Below are 27,293 nucleotides of genomic sequence, written 5' to 3' on the forward strand. Positions count from 1 at the left end.
AGGTGGGTTTTCTGGCAGTGTGGAGCAGGCGCCCTGAGCTGTCACTGTCAGTGCCTCTTTTTGGTAGTGCCATGCACGTAGTGCCATGCACAGAGTGCATCAAACCCATGGCCCAAGCTCTGGGAAGATGGCTAGAGAACCAGTTAGCATGGTAGGCATAGTTCTCCCATGAACCATCCAGAGGGCATTTTTTTCTAGAATGCTGGCTCTAGAATCCCAATGTGAAAAATGTCCGAGCCCGGAACTGTTATGTTCAGAAATGAGAAGTCACACTCTTATATGCACTGGTATTTACAGCCCTAGAAACTTCATGTCTGCTCTAGAGCACAACTCCCAGCTTCTCCAAAAGACCAGAGAAACAGAGCCCAGTCTGGTCCATAGGGAGCCCCCTCTACCACCCTCCCTGGCAATGCATTTTCTGGGGATGGCTGGAGGTGCCCTCTTTGGGGTCAGGGAGGGTCAGCTCATGCAGGACTTCACCTTTGAGTCCCTCTCCACACTCCTTCATCTCTCCCGTGATGTAGCTGAGGGCTTTGCTGATCCTTTTCCCACCGGCAGCCATGGAACTCCGAATCCAGGAAGTCTTGGAAATGTTTGTTTCCACCTTTATCTCAGAGCTCCCCTCCATGGTGTCCAGCTCCTGCCCGGGACGAGAGAGGGGCAACAATCTCCCACATTCTGTAGTTCTCACACTGAGAAGTCACATCTGTAGTCACTTGGGGACCGAGCTAAGAGTTTCCTTTGGTATTTAGTTAAATTGCTATTCAATCATCTTCCTGTTTCCATAGATGAGAATATCTTTTGTTTGACATGTGACCTCATTCAATACAGGCCACCACCACAAGGTACAGCAAGACAACGTCTTTACCTTCATTCTGCGGATGAGGACTCAGGCAGGCAGAAGTTCTCATGTGCAAAGGTCAAGGTCAAACAGTTGAGTTGAGACATAACCACAGATTTTTGGAGTCTTTTTTTATTTTTTAAATACCATTACTTTCACTATATGACACCTTTCCAGAAATCATTTTCCCTCCAGCATGTTTAATCTTTAACTGCCCATAAGCATAAAGGTATGAAATTGAATACATAAAGATTCTGTTTTTGTTTTATTTTTTTTTTAAAGATTCTGTTTTTGAAAGTTGGCACTTGCTTATTTCCTAAATGCTTGAATCCTGGATTTAGAGGAAGCCTGATAATAAATAATTTAAATAAAAGGAACACGAAAGCTTACAAAGTAAACTGTGAAAAATAGGCATTTTTATCCCAGGTGATAACATTTCTGAAAATACGAATTCACGTAACGTTTGCCTAAATCAGAGGACATCTTTTATGGATCTCGGCTCCCTCATGTGCCGCAGGCTTTGTGCCTGCAGGGCACTGTCCCCAATGCGGGCCACGCGGTACTCACCAGCAGCTCGACCGTGGGCTTCCGGTACTGATAGGGAAACGGGTCTTTGGTTTGTCTCTCCTGGTGTTCGCCCCTTCCAAACCCTGCAGTGAGAAGGCAAGAGCCTGGGTTAGGACACCTCAGCTTTGGTGCCTTAGCAGCTAATTTCATGAGGGTCTCAAGTTAGATTATTTGGTATTTTTTCTTCCTCCTGAGGAAGAGCAGAATCCTGGAGACTTGCAGCTGGAAGGCTCCTTCTTTCTTTTATTGGTCGTGGACCCATTGGGGCCCTCCTTTTGGGGGAAAAACGTCCATCTTCATGTAAAGTGGCATTTTACAGGGAATTTAGGGAGTTCAAGGATTACACTGACTTTTAATTAAGAAGCCATGATTTAGCTCAACTGCTATATTTTTTAGATGAGGAAACAGCAGCCCAGAGGGACAGTGACCTGCACAGGGTCCCTGAATCTAGGTTCTCTCTCCTAGAGCACAAGGAGAACTTGTGGATGCATGAAGAAAGACACTTGACACCTCTCGTTTCCTCCTCACAAAGTATTAAGCTGCCTGCGCCATGCAAGATCTGTAAGATCTGTGTTTGAATTTGGCCATGACTCTCCCCAGGCTGTTCTTGGTCTTTTTTTTTTTTTTTTTTTTTCCCTTTTTTCAAGGCATTCTAGTAGTAACTGAAGGTTGGATTAGGACAAGTATGATCATGTAGTCACTTGTAACAGATTTTTGGTACGTCCTTGTAATTCTGGAAAACTCTTGTAATGGGGGTCTAAACGTATCTTTTATTATTACAGGTAATTTATTTATAGAGATGATCCATCTCAGTAGGGTTTTGTGTGTCATGAAGGCAGCTCAGGGCCCTGGAAGTTTCCGTCTCGATGCTTTGGTTCCCTCTGGTGGTCAAGTGTGAGGATGGCAGGCTGGGCTCTGACCGCCCCACGGACCCGCTGCCTCTGTCTGAAGCAACCCGCAGCCTGCCAGCGCCTTGGCGATCCTGACTTCCACCTCCCAGGCCCCTTAGCATGGGGCTTTTCACTGCATCCTCCCCACCCCAGCCCTGGCCACTGCCATGATAGGATGTCAGGAACGAGTTGTTAACCTTTTGAGGCAAGCCGTGCTCTCTAACACACTGTGGCTGGGGACCCCTGTCAAAGACACACTCCTGGGCAAGAGGGACCTTAGGATACCTGCAGCGCCCCTTCCACCTTGTGTGTCTGCCCACAACCACTCCATGCTCCTCTCCCTGGCGTGGCTGACTTTTGGTACGAAATGATGACACTTAGATGAACTGGAGGAAGAAAGTCACTAATGCACCTTCTGGGAAGCACATGATTTGTAAAAAGTCCTCTAAGTTTTATCCCTGGCAGTGGCTGTCACCAGCTGTGTGATTCTGAGCAATTCTGCTCCCCTCTCTGGGCTTTGGGGACAGAATTAGATTACCTCTTGGTCCTAGCCCTTCACGAGGCTGCTCCAACCTTGCAGCTGCTTGGGGCAATCTCTCTAGACTTCTGTTTGCCACGACATATTCTCAGCTTCCAAATCCACATTTCTGGCTTCCCCACTTATTCAGCTTGAGCTGCCCCTGATCCCCCTCCTGGCCTTTGGAGCCCTTCCTGACCGTGGTGCTCTCTCTACCTGTGCCCTTGGCTGCCCCACCATTGCAGAAGGTGAGAACTTTTCATCTTTAGCCTCTGAGACCAGTGGTTTTGATTTGGTGGCAAATCAGAATCTCATGGGGAGCTTTAAAAGATGCTGATGCCCATGCAGGCTGCTCCCCAGATGAATTAGGTTAGGGTCTCTGGGGATGGGATGCAGGCGAGTCCAATGTGCAGCTGACTTGAGACTCCAGAAACCCCCTGCCTATCCACTGCCTGTCTGAGCTCCAGTCTCCCCTCCGACAAAGGGGACGCCAAGACAGACACTGGGAACTGTGGCTTAGGACAGGGGTCAGGTGCGAGAAGAATGAGCATGACTCTCGTAGGTCTCCCCACCATCCTGTGAAGTCAGTACTGTCGTTGTCCCTGTTTTATTAGAGAGTAGGAAGTGGGGGACTGAGGGCGAGGGGGAGGAGGGGCACACCTTTGCTCCTCTTCCGAATAGATGACCACTCGATGTGGAACACACTCTTGGTCTTGGGGAGCACGGCCTCCAAGCCCTCCTCGGCCTTCGGGCCCGCCGCCTCGGGTGGCTGCTCCCCACCACCACCTAGCCAGGGGCAAAATGAGACAAGTCAGTGTCCCACCTGGTCGGCACCCAGGAGAGCCAAACAGAGAGCTGGGAAAAATCACACACAGAAGCTAGAAATGAGACAGCAATGAAGCCGGAAGCTGGAGTTGTAATTGCATCAGCCCTGAAACACCCAACTTCTCCTTTCTCCCATGAAAACTGCCACTTCCTCTCTGCACAGTAACCTAAGTTAGATCCACGGCAGGAGCCAGTTGAGCCAGCCTGCCTTATACCTCCAGCAAGGGACCACTCTGAGATCCACGTAACTGCCACTTGCACTGGTGTGAACAGGTGACAGCCAGTGCCTTGGACTCCATCCGTGGCGGGGAGTTTTAAAGCCAGCTGCATGACAGAGTGCTTTAAAAAATGTCTGCACCCTACCCAGACCAGTTTAAACATCAGAGTTTTTTAAAGCCCATGGTATTTAAAAGATGGCTCTAAAGTGCAGCTTGGGCTGAGAACTACTGATACTGATTCTTGCTACTCAAAGTGTGGTCCCTGGGCCAGCAGCAGCAGCATTGTCCAGGAACTTGTTAGAAATACAGCATCTCAGGCCCCAATCCAGACTGATGGAATCAGAATCTGCATTTCAACATGATCCTCCAGTGATTTTTATGCATATAAAATTTGGCATGTGTCAATCTATGGGAGCTAAGAGTCCTAAAGCTGTGATCAGCTGAAAGAAACCCTCTGTTGTAGCTTATCATCTTCAATTTCCACACTGTGGGGAGAGCAGAGCTCTCTTGCCACTTGGGATCGGGTTCCTCAATGTGTAGTCTGAGAACCGACAGCATCGAATCACTTTGCTGGTTTGTCAAAGTGCATGCTCACCCCAGGTCTACTGGTTGGAGTATCTGGTAACCCCTGGGGTGTGCAGTTTTCACTTGCTCTGCTTGGGGTTCCAGTTCATACTAGAGTTAGATGCTGCAGTGGCTGCTTGCGGAAAACATTCACACTGTTACATTACATTTGCAACTTTCTAAATTAATCCACTTGGCCCTTTCAATTGTACCTTGAAAGTGATAGGATGGGCATTGTCACCAAAAGATGCAACATTAATGCTCGGAATGATTTCCGTAGCATCCTCAGGGGAGCCTTGTGACTCTCAGCTCCCAATTCTTTTCTCTGCATCTTTGCTCCTCAGAGTCTGGTTCATGGACCAGCATTGTGGATGTCATAGGGAGCTTGCTAGGAACACAGAATATCAGTCCCCACCCAGATCCGCAGAATTGGGATCTGCTTTTGACAAGATCCCCAGCTGACTAGTCTGCACATTAAAGCTCAAAGGCACTGGTGCACATCACACTGCTCCTGTAGAAACCACTTTAGCAATGCTGGGAGTACAGCAGGGCCAACAACCAGAGAGTGCATGGGGCATGCACGAGCAAGGAAAGAGGTCTTGTCTGCACTTGCAGACTGAAAGATAACACACGTGACCTTATCCCTTCTTTCTGGCTTAGGTTGAAGCATCCTGTCCATGGGGCAGTGTTGAGCCATAACTCCTGAGGCTTGGCAGTGCCCCTCAACTCTGTATCTCAGAGACACCTGGAATGTCAGCTTTCCCTGGGACCCCTCTGCAGACAGGGTTCGTGCAGGACTAGAATTGAGGGAGTTTCATTGCATCACTTGACTAAGCAGGGCATTCTCCCACAGTGCCAATCCCCAGTGCACATCTGCCAGGGTGGAAAGGCAATTCTGCCAGCCCACTGCTTCCTGTTCCTCATATGCCAAGTGCCAACCACCCTAGCCTCCCTCTTGGCAGAGCCAAACTTTGATCATCATCAACTCAGAACAGGATGGGAGCTTTAAGATCACAGTCCAACTCCCTTGTCCCGAGCAGTCAGTTCGCACAAGTCACATAGTTCATTAGTCGTGGCAAAGCCAGGATTTGCACCTGGGTCTCTTGACTCTCAACTCACTGCTCTTTCTACCCCAACGCTGCACTGCACTGCCTCTTTGGTGCAAGAAAGGTGCTTTCCTTTTAGTCCGAAATCTGGCTTCAGACCTGGATTTCAGAGGCCATGACAAATGCCGTTTACTAACCTGTGCTATTGTCCATACATACAAAGAAGGTGTTTCCATTTGACAAACCAAGGGAATATTTACCTGGAACTTTTGGAAATAGAAAAAGGAAAGTTGTTGGTTATAAAGATAACCCAGGTGTTTTCGCTGAGGAGTCAGCCACGGCAACACAGGTAGAGAGGGCTGGGCTTGCTGATGGAGATCTTCAGTGGGTGGTAGGCGATTGCCCTGGTAGAGTCCCTGGCTGCAGAAGGCTCAGCCTCCACTCCCTGGATCACACTTAGAAGCCCAGATTTTGTACTATGTGTTCCTAGAGTTGATGGCCCAGCCATGAAAAACAGAAGAAAGCACTTTTGTCATGTGGCCAAGACTGCAGGAGGGCAACAGCCCCTCCAAGATGTGCAGCCAAGAGTTGAGCATGAAAGTAGGGGACAGATGCCACAAAGAAGATTGGAGATAAAACAGCAACTTCGCAAGGCTATGAAAACACTTAAAGCAAAGGTGATAGCAATTTGTCCTGTGGGACAAATCCTCAGGACTTCCATAAGGGCTAAAGACAATTTCAAGAACATTATGAAGATGTCTATCAAATGCTCTAGAAATGAGACTTACCACTGCTGTGGTGGGGAAAAAAGAAAACAGTAACACTGGCTGGGAACCAGATCAGAGAGTGGAAGTGTATAAATGGTGATTACAATCGTCCGCTAACTGTACCAACTAACAAGAAACCCAGAAGTGCTACAAGGGCGCCTAGAAGAACTTGGCTAATGAGAAAGAAGAAAAGAGGCCATTGACGATGAAGATCTGGCTCTATATGATTTATTTTGGTCACCAAGATGCCACATAGGTCCTTTTCATCTGGCTGCAAAACCCTAAGCTGTTTGGAGGTGGGCCTAGGAGTTTTCTAGCGCAAGAGTAAATTTTGTTCACAATAAGCACTCAGTAAGTACCTTAATCAGATTTTTCCCTTTTCAATACCCCCTTGTCCCCACATCATGGCACATGTAGAAAAATAAATAGCATTTGAGTCGTGTAGCTCCCACCTGTCCCATGCCTACCGGGTGTAGGAGCCACCACTCTCCCCTCCCCTAACAAGGCTTGTTAAGAATCCCAATGCACGTAGCTTCACCCTGGGGGCCCTTCAGGACCATTGCAGGGGCATAGTCCCTGCCGTCGAGGAATGCCACTATCCCTTGTTTGAACAGACAAAAGTCCAATGATGCTTTCCTCCCATCGACCCAGAGAAGGAAAGAACAGTTATGAGCCATAATGATTTGTTCAGAAACACTTTTTCTGGTGGGTAGTGATCCGAAAGTACTTGTGCCTCTAGTGACTTCTACTGCATAGACACTGCCAACCAAATATCAGTGGTAAAAAAAAGATTTCATGCAAGAGCCCACCCACAAGATAAAACTTGAAAGCATATTACAGTTTCTTTGAGTGGAACAAAACAAGCCCAAGCCATAGATGACATCTTTCAGAAGGGAAAAAATGATCTAGTCTATCTTTCTGAAAACTCAACCTTTACCCAAATAGGTCCATGCCCATACACTTTCTACAAGTTGTCTTTCTCAGGTTTTAGACGGGTTTTACTCCCTCTCGGAGGTGGATCGGTGCTGTCCATCTGTCACTTGCAATGTCCAACATACGGAGCATCTGGAAGCCACCATTAGGAGCCATCTGTCATCCTCCTCCAGCCCCCTGGGTCCCCTGTTCCTTGGACCTGCTGTTTTGGACGCACCCGCATGCCACAAGACAATGTCTCAACTGCAACAGCAGAGCGACTTTCTTTGAAGTGACACATCATATACAATTCTACTTTTCTTTCTACAACCAGTTCTCCATGAATATGCTCTGGCCACAATTTGGACGGATGTTCCCCCCTCGTGGAACTTGAGCTTTGCACTCTGACTGGTAGTTTCCGGGCTACTCTTTGTGTGTGTGACGTGGGTGCATGTGGGTGGTCAGTGGGGGTGCTTCTTTCTCCTTCCGAGTTGTGTTTAGTTGAAATTTTCAAAGATCACTCTACAAACTCTCGAAGACATTGAATATTAGAATTGGAAAAGGCTTTTGAGTTGTCTAGTCCAACCCTCTCATTTTACAGATTTGGAAACCGAGGCCTAGAGAAATGGATCGACTTGCCCGAGGCCACACGGCTACTGGCAGAGCTGAGAGTAGATATTACATAGGCCTGGTCTGCCTCTTGTCTTGCAATCTAAGATTTATCTCCCTAAACCTTACTCCCCATTAGGGATTTGTTTTTGGTCTATCAACTCAACTCTGCTTTTGGATGTAATGGCCTAATTAGGTATTCTAGAATTCATTTCTCTTTAAACCGAGATTCCCTTTGCTCAAGAAAAAAACCCAACATCTTCTTGAACCTTTCCTGAGCCTTCCTATCTGGACAGGGAGGTGGTTTGAGAGGCAGGTGGGGTAAAGAGGAAGGCTGGGTCCACAGGAACACTTGGAGATAAATTACTTGGAAGCCTCAACTTCTTAATCAAGTCGCCAAATTTTTAATTTATTTTTTTATTTTTTAAGGAGGTGGGGTATGAGTCACTGTGACCCTGAAAGAAGCAAGACTCATCCTTATACTAAATGCTTGAAGTGTTCTCTTCTCCTTCCACACACAGCTCACTAGTGCCAATGGTCTCCCCTAGATTTTGTTAGTTTTGGTGTTTTTGGCTCACTCCCTGGGGAGGACATCAATAAGCATAAATGCGTTGATACCTCATTTAACCTCATGATACCTCATGATAACATAAATGAGGTTAAAGAGAGTACAAAGATCAGAGCACCCCATCTATAACTGGGGTGACCCCTGACTGATTTTGCTCCAGAATAACTTTGCACTCTCTTTCCACTATTCCTGCCCCAGCCCGTGCCCTCAGACTTGTATGTCTATAGCATCAGTCTCCCCGATTTTAATCTCTCCTCTTTCAATCCATTCTGTGCTTCAATTGCTAGACTGTATCATTATGTCACTCTCTCACTTAATAATCTACATGGCTCCCCATTGCCAAGAGGATAGTGCTCAAATTCCTCTGCCTAGCTTTCCACATGTTCTACATATGGCTAACTTCAGCATCCAGCCTCTTCCTGTCCTTTTCTTTCCCAACACACCCTGCCGTGGTGCTCTGACCTTCTGCCTGGCCCTCTGAGCTTCCTCTGTCCCTCTTCTTGCCTAAGTTCTATCCACCGTTCAAGGTCTGATTTATGTTCTCCTCCCTCTGAGAAGCCATCCTGACCTTATTTGGCCATGTGGATCATTCCCTGCTTTGAATTCCCATTGCATTTGCAGGAGGTTCTAGATTCCATCTTTGTAAGTTAGGGCCACAGTGGAGTTTTATATTGATCATTACAATGCATACAAAATTATTCAATTGCTTTCTAATCCAATGAAGGGATACATCAAGGCCAAGGTGTTGACAGCAGATAGAGGCCTGGCCATGGGAGCATCCAAGCCTCACACGATGGCTTTCCCTCCACAAGTTCACCAAGGCCCGTATTCTCTGGTGCCTGTTTTGGAGGAGACCACATACCTTACAAGGCTGTCCATTCTCTGATCATATAACTTCAATATCCTGGAATGTTGATCCTTATGGCATGGCTATTTGTCTTCCAGAAACATCCACTCTTGGTAGCTACATAGTCTATAGTAATCTGAGTGTGTAAGAGAGGGACATTGTGGAGATGCTGGGATGTTACAATGGTTGTGGATACTGGATGATCCAGTTCTGCTGGTGTGTCTGAGGAAGGGGTACTGGCCCAAGAAGCCTGGAGCAGATGCCTTTACCTGGGAAGCAACAATAATGAATCGTGGGCTGAAGGCACTGGACTCTATTTCATTAGCCAGAGGTTATATCCCAGAGCCTCAACTCAGCACAGAGCTGCCCTGGGAACCAGGCTGATGTCAGCATGGTGGGTCATAGAATTCTGGAAAGGACAACAAGTGAAATGAAGTGAGAGCGTAGGGTGGCAAGGGCTCCAGGTGTGAGTTAGGCCACCAGGACTTTTTCTCAGGCTTTTTTACCACCTGGGCAAGTCTCTGGACAAGCCATGGTTTCCTCATCTATAAAATAAGAAGTTTGAACCATAAATATTTAAAAGCCTTTCCAGCTTGAAGCTTCCAAGATCTAGATTTTCTCTAGAGTTCTTAGTAAGGTTCCTGCCCCAGGACTGTCTTCTCCAGACATAGCTCAACATAAGGAAGAAACAGAACAAGAACAGCCCTTCTTTAGTCTCCTCCTTTGAAAAGCCAGGTGGTCCTGTTGGCTGGGGAGAAGGGGCCTCCATGGTTGCTTCTCTCCCCAGGACCTCTTACCTTGGCTCCTTTTGATTTCCTGCACAGGCGGGAGGTATCTAGACCACTGTGACTTGAGAAGGCACTTCCTTCCAATTGGGCGGCGTCTCTGGTCCTCAACTCCAGGTGCGAAGACTTCTCCTAAACCTGAACCCCTTCACTTCCCTAAGCCCCCCAGCCCATCCTCCGGCTGACTCTCTGTAAATTCACTGACTTGCATTCCCTAACCCTATGTTGGGTGCATGTCTGCCCGTTGAGAAAAGGTACCATGGAGGAGGAGGGAGAAGGAAGACAAAGCCCCTTCTGCAGCTCGGCCACACTCTCTCTGGCCTTCTTGCCAAAAGACTGTCTCCCAAGTTCCCTGGGGAAGACTAGCTCCAGCTGCCTTGGTTCCAACACTCGGTTGGATCAAGCAGGTTTCCTTAAAAGGGTAGAGCTGGGGACAGTCTAGTAGCTTCCCTGTGGTCCCTCAGGTTACCTTCCAGCTACACCTCTCTTTAGAATTCTCAGGCCAGCATTGGTATTTAAAGCAATTACCCAAGTGTTGTCTCCCCAGGGGGGCAATTTGCCTTCCAATCTCAATAAGTTCCCTTAATTCCCCATCCAGGCAGGGCACACCCTGGGGAACTGTATTGCTGTCAGTGTCTGGATGGAAATTTCTGCACAGCCCAATCCTAGATGCTGTCTTTCTGGTTCTATGGAAATTTTCAGAGCTTTCTTTCTTCTGACCCGTACTGACCAGGGTCCTTAGGATCTGGAGGCTCACTGCAGGACCCTCACAGAGCAAGAAGCCATGACTTAACCCCTGACTCCAGAAAGGACTCTGAGGTTTATATATATTAGGGAAGCTGTCCCTCCCAAGTCTCATGAGGCCATAGGGTCTGGCGGACTGGAGTTTGGGGAGGGGGCCCAATCCAAACATGTTTTGCTTGGCTTTGGGAGTATGATGGGTCATGCACCCACCCCTGAACCCATGTACCTCCCCCTATACACACACGCACTTGATGGTGGGGTGTGCCGTGGCCTACCCAGGTTCAGAAACAAAACCTCATGCTGGGTAAATTAGCTACACCTGAGTAGACAAATGCCCCATCTGACGTCAAAGGCCCCTTCCCACCTTGCCAGGTGTTTTGGAACTGCCCAAGAGGGTCCTGTTCACAGAGGGCCATCCAGGAAGGAAAGCAAACAAAGGGAATGGGAGGGGTCCAACTGGCCCCCACATTCCAGGGAGAGGTGGGGGTGATGTGCACAGCAGCTCAGCTCCCCGCATGGGGGCCTGTCCTTAGTGTCCAAGTTCAGGGCTGTGGCTGTCTCATAGTTTCCTTGTCACCTGCTGGCTGGTCTGGCTCAGCCCTGGACACCTGTCCCTTGCCTTCTTGCTCTGGCTTCTCCTAATGGCTCCTGAACTTTCTGTGATGAGCTCACTCCAGCTACCTAAACATCCACCCATCCCAGACACGACAGGGAGATACCGCCCGTGAGCAATTTGAAAAGACAGCAGATGATTACTCCTTAAGGAGCCATTTGGGAAGTTTGTGCATGTTCCATGAGCGAAAAGGAACTTGGCTCTTCCAAGTATAATGAATATCTGTCACACACGCTTGACTTAGCATGGGGCAGTAAGGTGCCATCCCAGAAAACAGAAGGCCAAGATGGGACCTTGTCCCCAACTGGTCCTACCGAAGGCTGGAGCTCAGATACCAAGGGCTCTTTAGGAGATCGGTTTGTGCCTACAGACTCTGGCTTTGCTCTGTCAGAATTCACTGCAGAATACAGTTTTCTTCCCAGTGCTTGTGGCTTCCTACAACTCTACATTTCCAGGCTCGTCAAGGGAGGAGACCTGCACTGACCACCAGGGGCTAAACTCGGGCAGGTCAGATTCCTTCAGGGAAAAGAGTCCAAGTCTTTGCAGAATATATGTGAGATGGAGCTAGAAGTTCTGCAAGGAGCTGCTTTTTTGCTTCGTTCTACTCCAGCAGCCAGTGTAGCCATGGGGGGGGGGGTGAGGCCTCCTCCTTACCAGTTCACAAAGGGTTAAAAAAGACTTGCCGCTCTCCCCCTAACCCCCTCCTTGGGGTCTTGGAATTTCTAATTCCACTTGGGGTAGAAAGGTTCCCTGTGGATTCTTCTATCTTCTCTGAATGGCTAGAGGCAGGAAAACCCAGGCAAGTCAAAGAACCTCACATAAAATGGGATTGTCTTTAAAGTTGCCGAGTGAGACTGTGGTTTATTGAGTAGAAATCATGCCCACACTGAAACTGCCAGCCCCCACCTGATTTTACATTATAGCTGTCCCCAGGCCCTCACAACCTTTATGACCCAAGACAACAAAGCTCAGACTCTCATGCGAAGCACAGACAAACTGGGGCACTCCGGTGTGATGGGACCACAGAGGCAGGCCAGAAAGACAGAGTTTCTCAGAGGGTTGACCAGAAGAAGAACCGCTCCCAGAAGGGAGAGTGATGGGAAGGAGAAGCTGCAAGCCAAGGCCCAGTCAAATGAGGTTGTTGCCCTGCTTGTGTCCACACGAGCAGCCATGTTGAGCATTTGGGTAGTGAGCACATGGCTAACTGGGTAAGCTCTAGGAAGAGCTGTAAAGGCACTAAAGGTATATTTTTGGTACAGAGAGTCTTTATGTTCTTATCTTTTTACCACATCAGTGATAGCTCCTCCTTACTACTCTGCAGGAACTCAGGGCTATAGAGTCACAGAGGATTGGCGTTGGAAAAGAGAGGCTGCAGGGATTGTCTCATCTAGTTGGCCACCCAAAGCAAGGGTCCCCAACCAGCCTCCAGGCCCTGCTCCTGCTCTATCACAGCAGGAAACCCAGGGCTTCATAGGACACCATTTCTCACGTAACTTCTATTGTTACAAAGCACCCCTTTGTAAAACAGTGTGGCAGTGGGGCACATACTTTGGGAGTATGTTTTTCAAACAGTGGGGTCTCTCACCATTATTATGAGGATAGTCCCTATCAGGGATCTGTAGACTACAGCTTGTTTAATAAAGTTTTATTGGGACCATAGCCGTGCTCGTTCATTTTACATATTGTCTACGGCTGGTTCTACGCTACAGTGACAGAGTTGAGACTTTGCTAAAGAGACTCTATGGCCTTCAGAGCTGAAAATATTTACTCTCTGGCCCTTTAACAGAAGAATATTTGCGGACCCCTGATCTATACATTGTAAAAGATTGAACGCAAGCTGTTGACTTATAATTTGGGAAGCCAAATTAGAAAATTCACAGATAAAAGTATCTGTCCTTCTATAGTCAGAGCTAACCATTTGAGTATCATAGACCTCATAAAGCCTCCAGCACCCAGAAGCTAATTAAAATAATGAAGTAAATTTACTAAGCTTTTCACATGCTGATCTCAAGCACTTTCCTTAACCTAAATCTCTGCTCAGAGTTACTGGTTTGATTTAAACCAAGAAATGCTTATCCTCCATGAGAAAGTCATATACAGGATTCTAATGTGAGAATTCCTCTCTGCTGTGGAATCTCACCTTGCCCTTTACTAAGACCACTAAATATTCCAGACTACTTATTTAGACACTTCTAGTGCCCTCGTTGTCCCTGTTTTAATTTTAAAACTCCATCTGTGTGAAACTCCTCTCTTCTGAAATTAGGGTCCATTGGCCACCAGCTTGGCCACTGGGTCACCTTCACTTCCTAGCACACATGTCCCCGGACTTCCATCCATGCCATGTTAGCCCAGGAACCACTCAGCAAGTTCAATTTTCTGGAATCTATTATTTAGTTGAACATGCCAAAAAGATCATCTCTGAATTATCTTCCCAAAAGGCTGAATAGTGTTTTTGCTTTAAGTCAACAACACTTAAACCACACTCCTTCCTTCTATCTCATCACCAACTTCCTTTAATGTTACACGATGGATAGTTCCAGAGGTTTGGGCAGAGGGAGAAAAATTAGCTTTAGACACAAGGAGTTACAGGTGTGTTTGGGTCTCTACAGGTGCAAGGAGAAGCAAAGAAGGTGAGTGCTGTGGCCGATCGACCCAGAGTGCAGAAAGCAGGGGGCGGACACCGGGTCCAGGCAAAGAGCACTGCTGCCTGGAACTTGGCTAGTCACCGCTGGGGGACTTCTCTTCTTCACTGCTTTTCACTGTCAGGTAGTAGAGGCGGTTGGCCTCCGGGTAGGTGACTTTGCTGAGCGGGAGCTTGTAGATGGCGGGGTTGTTGGTTCTCAGGAGCAGGAAGGTGAGGGTGGCAAAGCAGAAGGCCCAGGTGCCTGGCGGCACACCAACCTGGAAGGAAAAACACCGGGGTCTGAAGAATGTTCCTAGGCTCCTGTGCTGGGCCAGGGACCATGGGGAAGAAGGATGTGATGGGGTTGAGGGTGGAGATTCTCCCCCAGTGAAGGCATTGGTGTTCTTGGATTCAGAACGTCAGAGTAGTTGCTCAAGGAATTTGAGGAGTTGGTACTTTGGGACACAATCAGAATCTTTCAATGATGGAGCTTAAAATTGAGTTGAGGATGGTTTCAGCCACACGGCTCCATCTGTCTGTGTTTTCCACTGCTAGTTACATGGTGATCTCTTTCTTTCAACACACACACACCCACACACACACAGACACACACACACACCCTAGAGGCACCTGTAAGCAATTGCCAATCCTTCCCTGGACAAACCCTAGATAAACGTCAGCAGGGGCGTTGTGTGAGAACCAACTACCATAACCCACTCAGGATTCTTCCATGAGACCCCAACTGCCTGGAAGCTGTGGCTGGGGAAGACACCTGGGCCAGCGTTCAGGAGAATACAGACTTACCACCGACATGATGTTGGAGATGGCTGCTCCCATGTACGCACAGAACAGGGCTGTGGGGGAACAAGGATGTTCAGAGTCGGCTTCCCAGAGCCTGCCCCTCACCCCGCCCCAGCCCCTGCTGTAGCAGAACAGGGGCCCAGACCAACAGAGGGGACCTGCCTTCTTTCCCGCAGCCTCAGTGTCTGCGCCACGCCTGACGTTGGGCACTACGAATTATCTCTGCATTCTCTGGAGGCAGAGATGAAAGCTCATATATCCTTTTATCCCTTCCTCACTTCCGTGGTGGCCTTGCATACAGTCAGGGGTCAAAGTCGTGTTTTGCTCGTCCACACTGGCGTTAGGGTGGGCTAGCACAGCTGGGTGAGGGAGAGGGGTCAGACCATATGAGTTCCCACTAAGGTCCCTCCTGTACACGATTCTGAGTGGCTGTGATGCTGTTTGACGCTCACCGAGTCTCATCAGGGCTGAACCTTATTGGATCCCAGAGCCAGGCAGGGGGTTCCCCGAGGGAGCTGGGCCCCAGGGACAGTCGGCCAAGCTGGTCCGCACCGCTGGTGCCTCTGGACAGGCTCCGTCTGTGCTGCACCTTCACTCATTGTCCTGCTCTGTCCAGAACACCTTTTCCCTCTCTCTTTGCCAACCCAGATCCTTACCTGGAAGGTCTGAGATAAACCCCAGCCTCCCCCCGCTCCCCCATAGCCTTCCCACTTGGTTCCAGCCACTGGAATCTACCGCTTCTCTGAAGGCCAAAGGAAGTCAGTCTGAACCTCAAAATACCCAGCACTTTTGACTTGACAAACATTTCCTGGGCCCGCTGTCTCTGTGCCCAGCCCCTCGCTGGCTTCTGAGGGCATACAAGGGGGACGTGGAAGCCATTCACAGTCCCCACGTGGAAGTAGGAGAAACAGAAGAAAAGCTGATCTGGATGCTCTTCTGCCTTTTCCTTGTCTCTGGTTTTATCACTAAAGTCCTGTTCTGCTGTTTCCAGAGAGTGTAGCAACGCCAACAGGGGAAGGCTTGGGGGAGATGGGGCCGGGGGCCGACCCTCCCTTTTGCCATTAAGAGCTGTGCTCCAGGGCAGGCAAATCGGCCTCCTTAGTCCCATTTCCTTATCTGCAGAACGGGCCTGATCAGCGATGCCTGTGGTATTCTTGGGAGGATTAAGCGAGTTCACGCCTTTATATAACACAGCGTGGTGCTGGGGGCAGGTCTACAGTAAGGACTGTGGCCAACTTCCCTCCACACAGTGCATTCTCCATTCCCTCTCCAGAAATGGAGCTTCCATACTGCTAGGTTACGATTTTCAGTGCTCCCAGGTTCATCATCTCACTGGGTCCTTTCAACGATTTTTGCAGGCATCACAGCTTTAATCATTATTTGTGCAATTCTCTTTGGCTAGACTGTGGCTTCATGAGGATGTGGTCACCATGGAATCTGCCATGCCCAGCCTAGGCCCTGGCTCTTATGTGGCACTCTATAAACAGTTGTTGAGTGAAGAGTTACAGAGTGCAGGAATGCTGCCATTGGCATACGAAGAAATGCACACGTGATTGCCTTGTAAACTTCATGACATTGTGTAAGTGTAACAGCATAAGGTGATTGTGACTGTGTTTGACAGAGGAGGAATCTCAGATCCGCAGCTGTGAAAGGCATCCCTGGCATGAGGACCTGAGCCGCTGGCCTTCCTGTCCCTCTGTTCAGTACAGATGAGTGGTCACCATGGGGTCCACGTGACCAAGGGGGTAAAGGAATAGCCAGGGTGACCTGGTGGTTGGTTTCCCAAATACTTACCGCAGACGAGGGCCAGCAGGTGCGTCTGCCAGGTGAGGGCGTAGAACATGCCCCCGATGGCGATGCAGGAGAGGACGCAGTTGTAGCTCCCGAGGCCCATGTACACCGTTTCGAAGGGCGTGGCCACCGTCAGGGCTGTGGGACAAGGCACGGTTTCTCTAGCTTGTTCTGGGTCACAGAACAAAGGCTGGGGCGCCAGCTCTCAGGGTGGCCTCCTGCTGTTCTCCCCACACCTCCAACCCTGCCCAGCAAAGGAGCCTAAACAAATGGCAGCTGGTCTCAGGAAACCAGCAATGAGAAGAGGGTGGTGGTTTCCAAACCGTTCTTCAAAATCATAGGTTTCACAAAGAGGAATGACCACTTCCTCCCGGGTGAGAAGGGGCCAAGGAGGTGGGACTCAGGCCCTTCCCTACCAATCTGGCAAGAGCAACTGCATTTTTAGCAAGAAAGATTTCAACTTAGAAAAGTTCTGTTTCACATAGCTCAGAAAAATTATGAATGTACCCATATAGATATACACGTTGATAGAGGAATGATATGGCAAAAGGGAGGAGATGTGAATACTAGGAGAATCTGGGTAAAGAATTTATGGGTGCCTCTTCTATTACTTTTATTTTTATAATATTTTGATGAGCTTGAAATGATTTCCAAATAAAAAATATTTTTAAGGTTCTGTTTCCAAAAAGTCTTTGAGAAACATTGAAAGAAGTCAAAACTGGCTCCTACTCCCAGTGACCAATTTCTTACTCTGTGTTGGAAAGAGCATACACATTTGTGAAGGTATGTACGTACATATCTGCATGTGCAGAAATATTAAATTATATTTGTCAAATGGCAATCTAATTTTTGAGAAAACTTTTCCCTTTAGCTTCCCCCAAATGTCAAAGTGCTGGGCCATTTATGCTCCAGCTTGGTCTTGGCTACTGCCCCTGTCCATGACCCTGTGCCCCTCCTCTGCCCTCAGCTCCAGGGCTCATTGTGTGCCCATCTTGATCTTCAGTCCACTTGCACCTCTCCGCAGGTCCTGCGACAGCAATCTGCTCCTTTTGGGGCTCAAGAAAGGGAAAACGAAATCCCTATCCCTGACAGTGTTTTAAAACTCCAGTGAAGAGAGTAAGTCTAGAATACTTGCTGCGTGCAGGGGGGAAATGACCTCAAGAAAGTTATCCCAGGGGTGTCGCTACAGAGAGCCGGTTCCGTCCTACCTGCCAGCATCCCCACGATTGAGCCAATGGCTGCGTGCAAGCAGATGAGTGGCGAGCAGATGAACAGAGCCACCAGGAACATGCCGCCCGTCCAGGGATTGTCACAGCCATACACCTGGCCGACCCCGATGGGGATGGCTTGTAACAGCTGCAAAATCAAGAGAACACAGGTCACTGGGGTGTAAACAATAACGCAAAGACCGGGCCTCAGGGCCAGATGTGAGCCATTCCTGGCTGCCTAATGGGGCGGAACGAGGGAATGACCGTGTCCTGCAGCGTGTGCGAGAACACGGGAGGCACGAGCTGGAACAAATGGCTCCTCGCTCCACCAGCTAGCAGGCATCTGAGCACCCCTCATGCAAAGCCGGGGCCCCAACACGGGGACTGGGCATGGAGGAACATAGGGCTTCTGCTTTGAGAGCAGAAGCTGTGAAATCCTAGAAATATTTAGGTATGCCCTAAAGAGCTTTGTCCTCAAAGAGGTCATATGACCTGGTCACGGAGAAAAGAACTATAGAATTTTAAACCTGGAGGATCACCTACCAGGACAGCCTCTTTGTGTCACAGAGGAGGATGCCATAGCCCGGAATGAGGACGTGGCGTGCCCGTGATCACACGATGACCTGGTGCAGAGCCCCCTGGAAACTGGAGCTCTCCACTAGAGCCCAGGGCTCTGCCCACCCTCCCACTCTCCCTCCTTTCCTTTTGCCCTCAAAGGACTGCAAAAATAGGGACAATTCAGCCTGGCCAGAGAAAGGCCATTGACATCACTACCAGATGAATTGTCCCCAAACAAACACCACCAAGCTCCCCTCAGGCTCAGGGATGTTTAGGCTTTGGGCCATTCTCCAGATGGCCACATACTATTAATATCTTTCTGCGAAACCGAGTGCCCTTTGAGAGTAGGGGAGATGTTTCTCCTCCTTTCTTGGGGCCCACAACCTCCGGGGCAGCACTGAACAGGCAGCAGCCACCAAAGAGGATGTGTCAACGATGGCTTGATGGAGAGACGGTGAGGGTGGCAAAGACTTTAGACTTTAGAGGTCAAACTCAGAGGCTGTAGCCTTTACTTGCTACCAACAGGATGGGTAACCTTTGGTCAAATCATTGACTAAAATGGTCTAGATTAGTTCCAATATTTCTAGAATGTTTCTAAGATTTCAGAGGGTCTAGAAGAAATCCCTTAAGCCCTGAAACATCCAATAACAGTCTAGGGAGGAGGCACATTCTGGTCCCCTCAAAGCTTTTGCTCTCAAAGCAGAAGCCATGTTTCTCAGAAGCATCCTCACCCAGCCCCTATGTGCGGGGGCCCTGGCTTTGCAGAATAAGCATATAATAGGTGCTTAATTAATAGGTAGTGGTTAGCTCAGGGGTTCCCAAACTTTGCTGTGCATTGGAACCCCCAGGGATCTTTAAACAAAGACTGATGCCAGGCCCTTCCCTAGACACTCTGATTTAGTTGGTATGGGCGTGACTGGGGCCTCAGGGGAGTCTCATGTGCAAGAGACCAGTTATAGACTATCCACTGCAGATCCTGGGAGTAATTGTGTTTCTCCCTTTGGAAGAAATTTTTTTTACTTTGTAACAATTTGATTTAATTTTGGAATCAGTGTGATTTCTTTAGGGAATAGCATCCAGGAGTCCCAGATAGCTTTTAAGCTTTGCCCACCTTTGTCTTGGAGTGGGTGGCCATTGTCTTTGAATGGGTGGCCAAACGCTGTTTGGATCAGAGCCTGTAAACTTGTGAAAGGAATGGCAGGGTGGGTCCTGATCATATTTATAGGAACCCAGAAAAACACTTTGTACCAGAGCAGAGAGCTCAGCTGAAATGCTGGGAACAGGCCGGAAGTCTACTCAGTGAGACCCCATGACTTGCTAACACCTGAGGAATGCGGGATGCTGCGGGGAGTCCAACTTCTACCTTTCCATCTGGGAGCTCGGATTTTAAGCCCAAGCAGTCAAGAATGAGAGGAATGAGGGAGCAAGTGGCCTTGGAAAGGAGCCTGGGTTTAGAATGAAGCTTGCTCTGCCAGGATCCGTATTTCAGCAGGGTGGGCTGTGCTCCCGCGTGGCCTGCCCTCTCTGCACGCTGCTCCCCAGGCCACAGCTGCCACCTGCGGCGAAGGGCACTCAGGTGTGCTGTGGAAATTTACTGAGCACCCGGCCTCCTCCGCAATCCTTGTGATTCTCACGTAACAACAACAAGCTGGTTAAACAAAAAAGGATGTCCTTTCCCCTTCTTGTTTCCCAGCAAAAGAGGGAAATGGCATTCATTCTTCAAAACTCAGATCTGGGTTGTGTGGAAGAGAAGGACACTGGTTGTCAGAGTGGTGGGCTGGGGGGAGTTAAGAGGCTGAGCTCGGGCCTCAGGATACCCGGGTTTGGGTCCTACTACTTTTCAATTATTTAGTTTGAAGATGAACAGGGGGCATCTCTTCTCTGTGACCCACGCCACACTGGTCCCCTCAGTGCTGGGTTGTCCAGCCCAGCAGAGTGAAGTGGGGAGCCCAGGGGCCTTTCTTCCAGGTGGTGCCACATGTGGACAACTTACCAAGGGCATCTCAATCTCCGTCCAGGTGATATTGGGCACTGAAGACACAGGCTCCACCAGGGTCGTGGGGAAGAAGAGGTTGTAGTGGCCCGTGGCTGCCAGGTACAGGGTCACTGCGATGTTGAAAGGCAGTGTGAAGACTGGGAGGTCCCACTTGCTGAAGATGGAATTCAAGGCACTAAAAAGAACTGGGCTGAAGAAGGAAGAGACACAGGGTTAGTCACTGTGACCATCCTTAGGTCTACACAGTCTCATCAGCTCTGGCCAGTGTGCCATCCCCTGTCCCCTCCCCTGGACACAGCATTCCTGGCTCCCTCGAGACTCTGGTGGTCCATTGATCCGAGAAGGGGAATAAAGTGTTCAACTTAAGCGTACACCTTTGAGAAACAAATTTCAAAAATAACATAACTTATTTTGAATAAAATATTTTATGCAATAATCTAGATACTTCATTATTTCTTAAGCTGAGAAAACTAGACAAAATGTGATCTTTGCAAAATGTAATGTGTATTGGCTTTGGATCATAAAGATGTTCAATGACTACTGTCCAGGGTTATGATAACACTTTGGAAGTCCAGCCTTCTAGGAGGAGGCTGTTATGGCATGTAGGTAATTTGTGGGCTTGGAGCCACCAAAAATACTAGAGCTACTGTGGGAACTGCCAGAGGAAAATGGAACCTTCTGCTGATTGTATCCTCTGTCTTCTTGGTCTCTTTCTTGGAAAGAGAATGGATTTTGGAGACAGATGGAGCTGAGTGCAAATCCTAACTCATGCATCTACATATAGGCTGAGTGAGACATGCTAGGTAACTCATCTCACTTAGCGTCCACATCCTCTGGAGGGGACCAGCCACCCCGGACACCCCATACCCAGGTCTCCCACATGCAGTAAGCTGCTGGACAAAGGTGCAATCATGCAATCCAGTTCAATGGTCTCCCTTTGACCAGTGACCATGAATCTCAAATGGGCATTTAAGACCACCTGAAAGCCCTCCTACACATCATCCCTCCCAAATGAACTCTCCACCTCTCTGAGATGAGTATTTCACATTCTCACCTTTCTCCTCAAATCTTAACTATCTGCCTCCCTTTCATCTCAGCCAACCACCTGGCTGTACTTCATTAAGGACATAGAACTGACAAGATGCAAAATGCTTTGTTTTCCCAGCTGTAAAATCCATGCCCCATCTTCCACATTCCACCACATCCTGCCTCTCCACCTCTTTTGGAGAGTGGCAGTGACTCTGCTCCTTCCCCAGGATGGTTCTTCCCCCTACATTCTGGAACCATCTGACCGAAGGACCTCACTCCTGCAACGTTCTCCTCTCTCCCCTGCAGGTTTAGTGCCTTCTCTGTCTCCAGACCATTCTCATCAGTATGTAACATGCTCTGATATCTTCTACCTTCAAGCAACCTCCCCTTTAGCCTGATGTCCATTCCAGTGGTGGCCTCATTTCTTGCTCCCCTTCACAGCAATGCCCCTCAAAAGGGCTGGCTTTGTCTGTTACCCCCAGCCTTAATCTCTCTTATGCCCACTCTAATCAGGTGTGTCCTCACTATGCCACAGAAATGGCTCTTGGCCAGTTCGCCAATGATATCTATCTCCCCAGATCCACCGTCATTCCCTGTCCCTTTCCTTTGACAGTGGGAACAACCACCCTTTTGAACTATTTTCTGACTGTGCTATCATGACACTGGACTTTGTTAACTTTCTTCTTGACTTCTTCTTAGTTTCCTTTGGTGGCTTTTGCCTTCTTTTGCCAGACACCTAAATGCTAGATGATCCTGTGGCTCTGTCTTTGTTCTTCCCTTTCCTGCTGTTTTTAAATCTTCTCCTTTGGGTGGTACCCTTGAGTCCCCTGGATGAAAGCTTCGCTGTGCTTCTACATTCCAAAGCTCGACCATATCACTGTGTTCCAGATTCGTACACCCGTTTACCTTCTCAATATCCCTACTTGGAAGTCCAAAGTAGAATGTGTCCAAATGGAACTCTTGATTTGTATTTCATCCTCCACCACCAACCTGTTTTTCTCTAAATCTTCTCTGACAACCCAGGTACTCAGACAAATTATGGGAGTGTATTGGATTTTCCCCCCTTTTTCTCTTTCACACTCCACAGCCTCCCCACAAGTCCCATTGCCTCTATCTTCCTTAAGTTACACTCCAGACCCACTCACTTGTCGCCATATTCATGGATCTCACCCTAGTCCAAACACTGAGTTTTTGTAGCAGACAATTATGGGCTATTATAGCAGATGCTTCCAGCTATCTACTCTTGCTCCAGTTAAAACCTATACTTCATGCTGCAAGTAGGGTGATTTATTTACATTTAAACCATATCCCATGATTCCTCTTCTTAAAACCATCTACCTGCTTCCCATCTCAGCTGTCATGGAAATCAAAGGGCTTACTTTGCGTGGGGATGTGCGTGGATATGCGTGGTCTGGCTCTGTCACCTTTTTGCCCTCACCTGCCACTCCTCTGCCCTTCACTGGTCTCCCCCTCACTGGTCTTGTCTCTGCTTCTGGAACACACCACACCTCTGCAGTGGGGGTCTTTGCACACACCGCTGCTTCTGCCTGTAGCATCCTTTACCCATCTTTGGAGGGCAGATGCCTTCTTGTCATTCCAGTGATGGCTCAAACATCCCCTCTGCAGAGTGGCCTTCTCTGACCGCCCATGTCTGGAGTCACTCTCTGTCCCATGGACCCTGTTTTGCTTTCCCCAAAGCACTTATCACATCTTGAAGTGATCTCTTTTATTAACTAGTTTATGCGTTTACTTCTATCTTTGCCAAGAAGAATGTAAGCTCTAAGAGGATAGCGAATTTTCCTTGTTTACAACTAACCCCAGCATCTAAGATAGTCCTTGCACTCAACACATAGTTCCAGGCACTCAGCAAATACTCGTTTATTGGATAAATCTGGAAAATGGCACCGCTCTAATAATACCTACCCTATGGGTTGAATTACAAGGGCTACATAAATGGATTAATGAACGTACTGAAGAAGTAGCACGTGGCCCAGCTCAGCTCAGGCTGGGTTGCTTAGTGGTTTTTGTCTTTCAAATTGGGAAGGTGGAGTGGGGGGTACTGAAGTCTAATTGCCACCCAGCACAGTGTGGCTGTGGAGCTGTGCTGAGGGGCCTCATCTCTGTCGCTATAAACCAAATGTATGCAAATGAAGACAAGCTCTTCTTTTTACATGGGGGCAGGTGGGGGGCATTAGGAACATCCCGACAGAAGACAGAAATGACTGCCGTAGCTTTTTGTCCCAGTGGATTAAGAAAGAAGCCCTAAGAAGAAAAATAAATTGCCCAGAATGCTTAATGTAGTACTTTATTTGCAAGCACTACTAAAAAGTAATGAAACAGTACTTAAGCTAAATTAAACTAACTGGTTTTAGGCACTCCAGACTTTGAAACCAAAGAGAGACATTTAGTGTTTAGAGATGTTAAAAATAAATCACCACGTCTGATTTATCGCTGAGAGTGGGAATAAGTCACCACGTCTGAACAGAATGGGGGAACAGGGTGGTATGGACGTGCGAAGTTAGGCGGTAGGGGACAGAGGTTGCCCGTGACAGTGAGGACTCTCCTGAGACCCCGAGACACCCGGCAGACCTGCCATAAACTCAAGGGAGCCGAAGATCCTACATGTAAATGGCCCAGCGCACCCTGCACTTGCTGAATACTGTTCCAAACTTCCTTTCATCTCGACCTTTTTATTTCATCTGCAATATGAGGCGATTGCACAGCGAGATCTCAACTGGTACTTCCAGTTCAGAGAGTCTGCGCTTTACATATATAAACATTCTGTTTCAAGAGAGCTCTCTGCTTTTTATCACAAGTGAGTTTTCGGCGTCTAGGGCTTGGTTAGGCCACATAATAGGTGATTCCCATGCCACGTGGAGTGTAAGCTGCAGACTTGGGCCTCAGAATGTCAGCATCAGACACTGTCACAGAGTGGGACCTGGGGCGAGTGACGGTCTCTGTATGCCTTGGTCTTTCCTTCTGCAAATCGTGTGCAAACGTAACCCTACTCGGCACTGCCTACGTCCTGCTTAGCACGGTGCCTGGCGTGCAGGAACAACTCCACAAACGTTGGCCTTTGCCATTACGCCTGTCATTCAGGGAAGCTTATCAGCACAACAAAAGCCATGCGATCTGCCGCTGCTTTAAAGAATCCCTGTCACCCCGTATCCCCAAACCACCCCCTTGTGTGGCAACAGAGCTCACAGCTTTGTTTCCACGGTGTCTTCTAGACAAACCAGCTCGGCTGTGAGACACCAGCCCCCCCATGTGCACATCCTGTCCCCGTCCAGTGTGAGACACAAGCACCGCGGGGCCCTGAGGATCTGTGAGCAGACAGGGTGAGGCTCCTCACCAGGCCATGGCTGTGAAGGTCACGGGTAACAGAAGCCACCAGTAGTAGTCCAGCTTCTCCGAGAACACGGCCACCAGCAGCCCCACCAGCATCCCGTTGTACCCGTGCAGTCCTGAGGCGATGGCGGACCTGGGGGTGAGGCAGAGTTACTTTGCCCTTGAACTTGGAGGTGCCCCTCCCTCCTGGTGCTCTGAGGATTTGCTTAATTTAGATGATTCCTTTAATAACGAGGCATAGAAAAAGTCAGTTCCCTCAATGAATATCAGGCAGCCACACGGCTACCGACACCTTTCTAGACGACAACACACACTCACACACACACGCCCGCACATACACATGCACACGCCTACGCATACACACACTCCTGTCGTGCTGATCTAGAGTTAAAATTATGCACCTCTGTGGTGCATAATATCTGTGGCTAAGTTCCCCTTTGCTTTGCAGGGGAGTTTCAGGCTGCTAAGTGTAGAGGGAAATCTAATAGAAACCTGGGGTGTGGGATGGTCATGCTGGAAACTCAGACTTGTGGAGGGAGGGGGGGAATGGGCATTTATTGAAACCTTAAAATCTGTGCCCCCATAATATGCCGAAATAAAAAAAAACCTGGGGTGCGGAGGTGTGACACAGGGAAGTTGTGTGTGCACATGTGTGTGCACGTGTGTGCATGTGTGTGTGTGTGTGTGAAGGGGGGAGAGTTCTGACTGCAGCGTGTAACATTCTCTGTGATCAGAGTTTGGCTGCTCTCCCCTGCTGCGTGTCTGCAACAGGCGGATCAGCTGGTTCAGCCTCGGGTGCCCACGTGCCCCCTCAGTGCGGAGCGGCCCGGAAGTGGGGTAGAGTCCGTGTGTGAGGCTAGGGTCTCTTTCCGTTTCAGAGGAGAAGCCTGTGTGCACCTGAGCTTCTCCCCCAATCCTGCTGAGCGCTGTCCTCCACCTTTCCAACAGCTCTGCAGGTGGAGGGGTGGGGGAGTGGGTGAGGGAGGGCCCTGAGCAGGTCACACTGCGAGACCCCTACCAGCGCTGCCTGCTGTGGCCTGTCCCCCTCCTGTCTCAGTGCCATGAGGGCTGGAGCCCTTTTGAGTGCCCACTGCTGTGCCCCAGTGCCCAACACCATCAACAGTGTCTTGTGCACTGGCATTCAGCCAGTGTTTGTTGAATGAATGTGTGTGTGTATGTCAAGCCTTATCATGTACTGGCTGCCCTTCTTGTATGGCAGGAAAGGGGAGGCTGACTAGAGGAGGACTCCTGCCCAGCAGAGGCCCTGGCTTCAGTGTGGAAGGGGGAGGCCCGCTGACCTAGTACAGTACTAGGGTGTAGGCTATGGCTGTTTGGAGAGAAAGAAGGGCTTGAAGCATACAGGGCAATCAGGGGTGGCTCCCTGGAGGAGGAGGGATTGAAGGAATGGTGGGATTAGATGGGCAGAGGTATAGTAAGTATCAGGAACTGCAGGGGCAAAAGTACTTAATTGGGGACAAATGTGATGCTGCGTTAGTGCTGGGTAGTGTGGGGCCCATCAGAGAATGATTTGGAAGCCGAGCTGAGGGGTTGGGTCTTTAACTGATGCATATTTGTCTTAAATTCTTGATCAGCATGATTGGGAGGAGTAGGCGGGCCTGGTGTGTCTCCCTGGTAAAATGGAAGTCCGTCAATGACCCTTTGAATGGCGTGGCAGGCTTAGCAGCAGGTTTATAGTGGGGAGGGAAGTCAAAGCGGCAGCCTGTCATCATGGGAAGGGACTAGGGTGACAGATGGCACAGAAGAGCATGACAGGGCGGGGTGGGGAGGTGCTGGCTGGAGGCCACGCAGCCGAGAAGGTGGTGGTGGGCTGGACATGGTTCACCCAGGTGAGTTTTAGCAAACAGTGAGGAAGCAGTAAGACAGGAGTTGATCCTGTTGGCTGCCCAGTCCCATGCCAGCAGCCTGTGAGATGACAGGTAAGTGGACACAAGGAACAGGGAACCCACTGGTCGAACCAGACACAAAAATCCTGGCTGGAGCCGTCTTTCATCTCACCCACCAGAACTGCTCGCAGAAGAATTCAGCCTCTCATCGATCCGACCTCCAGCGGCCGCCCGGCTTGCTGGGATCAGAGGGGTCCCCAGGGCCACCTTAGATGGGCAGGAGCAGCTTCTCACCAGGGCCAAGCTGACTCATGCCTCTGCCTCCGTGGCTTCAACACAACCGGCTCTGATTACTCCCGCTGTCCTGGGCTCACCAAGAGGCCTCTGGCCACACTGTCCCCCCCGTGCAGGTGCCGTGATGGGGACAACGTGACCTCAAGTACAGAAGATAGACAGGGACCACGCATCTGAGCCTGAGTCTTGCCACCCACTGGCTGTGGCACCTTCAGAGAGCACCTGTCCCCTCCCGGCCTCCTTTCCCTCATTGCAGGATGCGAGCTCTGCTGCCTCGTGAAGTCGGGCAGGATCACATGTAACAGGGTGCAGCAGCAGACTCCCGTCTTTTCCAGAGAATCCCACTGTAAGGACTTCATTTTATTAAACAGATGAAGACTTAGTTCTCTCTCTCTCTCTCACACACATACACATCAACATAAATGAAACAGAAATTTCCCAAACTAATATTTACCTTGACTACATATGGATTACTCTCATTGGTTTTA

At 49.1% G+C, this 27,293-nt stretch overlaps 1 protein-coding gene across 1 annotated transcript in view; it reads right to left on the bottom strand.

The window, feature by feature from the left end:
• SLC14A2 (solute carrier family 14 member 2) overlaps positions 1-27,293 on the bottom strand; it is a 42,864-nt gene that overhangs the window by 12,289 nt on the left and 3,282 nt on the right. Inside the window, exons 4-12 of the mRNA XM_012790307.2 lie at positions 24,672-24,800; positions 20,288-20,480; positions 17,737-17,884; positions 16,532-16,666; positions 14,741-14,790; positions 14,040-14,214; positions 3,476-3,601; positions 1,409-1,491; positions 481-640 (exon numbers count right to left, since the gene is read on the bottom strand). Of these exons, the coding sequence (XP_012645761.2) occupies positions 481-640; positions 1,409-1,491; positions 3,476-3,601; positions 14,040-14,214; positions 14,741-14,790; positions 16,532-16,666; positions 17,737-17,884; positions 20,288-20,480; positions 24,672-24,800 (1,199 nt within the window). The remainder of the gene's footprint in view (positions 1-480; positions 641-1,408; positions 1,492-3,475; positions 3,602-14,039; positions 14,215-14,740; positions 14,791-16,531; positions 16,667-17,736; positions 17,885-20,287; positions 20,481-24,671; positions 24,801-27,293) is intronic.

Source organism: Microcebus murinus, chromosome 17 (genome assembly GCF_040939455.1).
Source record: "Microcebus murinus isolate Inina chromosome 17, M.murinus_Inina_mat1.0, whole genome shotgun sequence".
Taxonomy (NCBI): Eukaryota; Metazoa; Chordata; class Mammalia; order Primates; family Cheirogaleidae; genus Microcebus; species Microcebus murinus.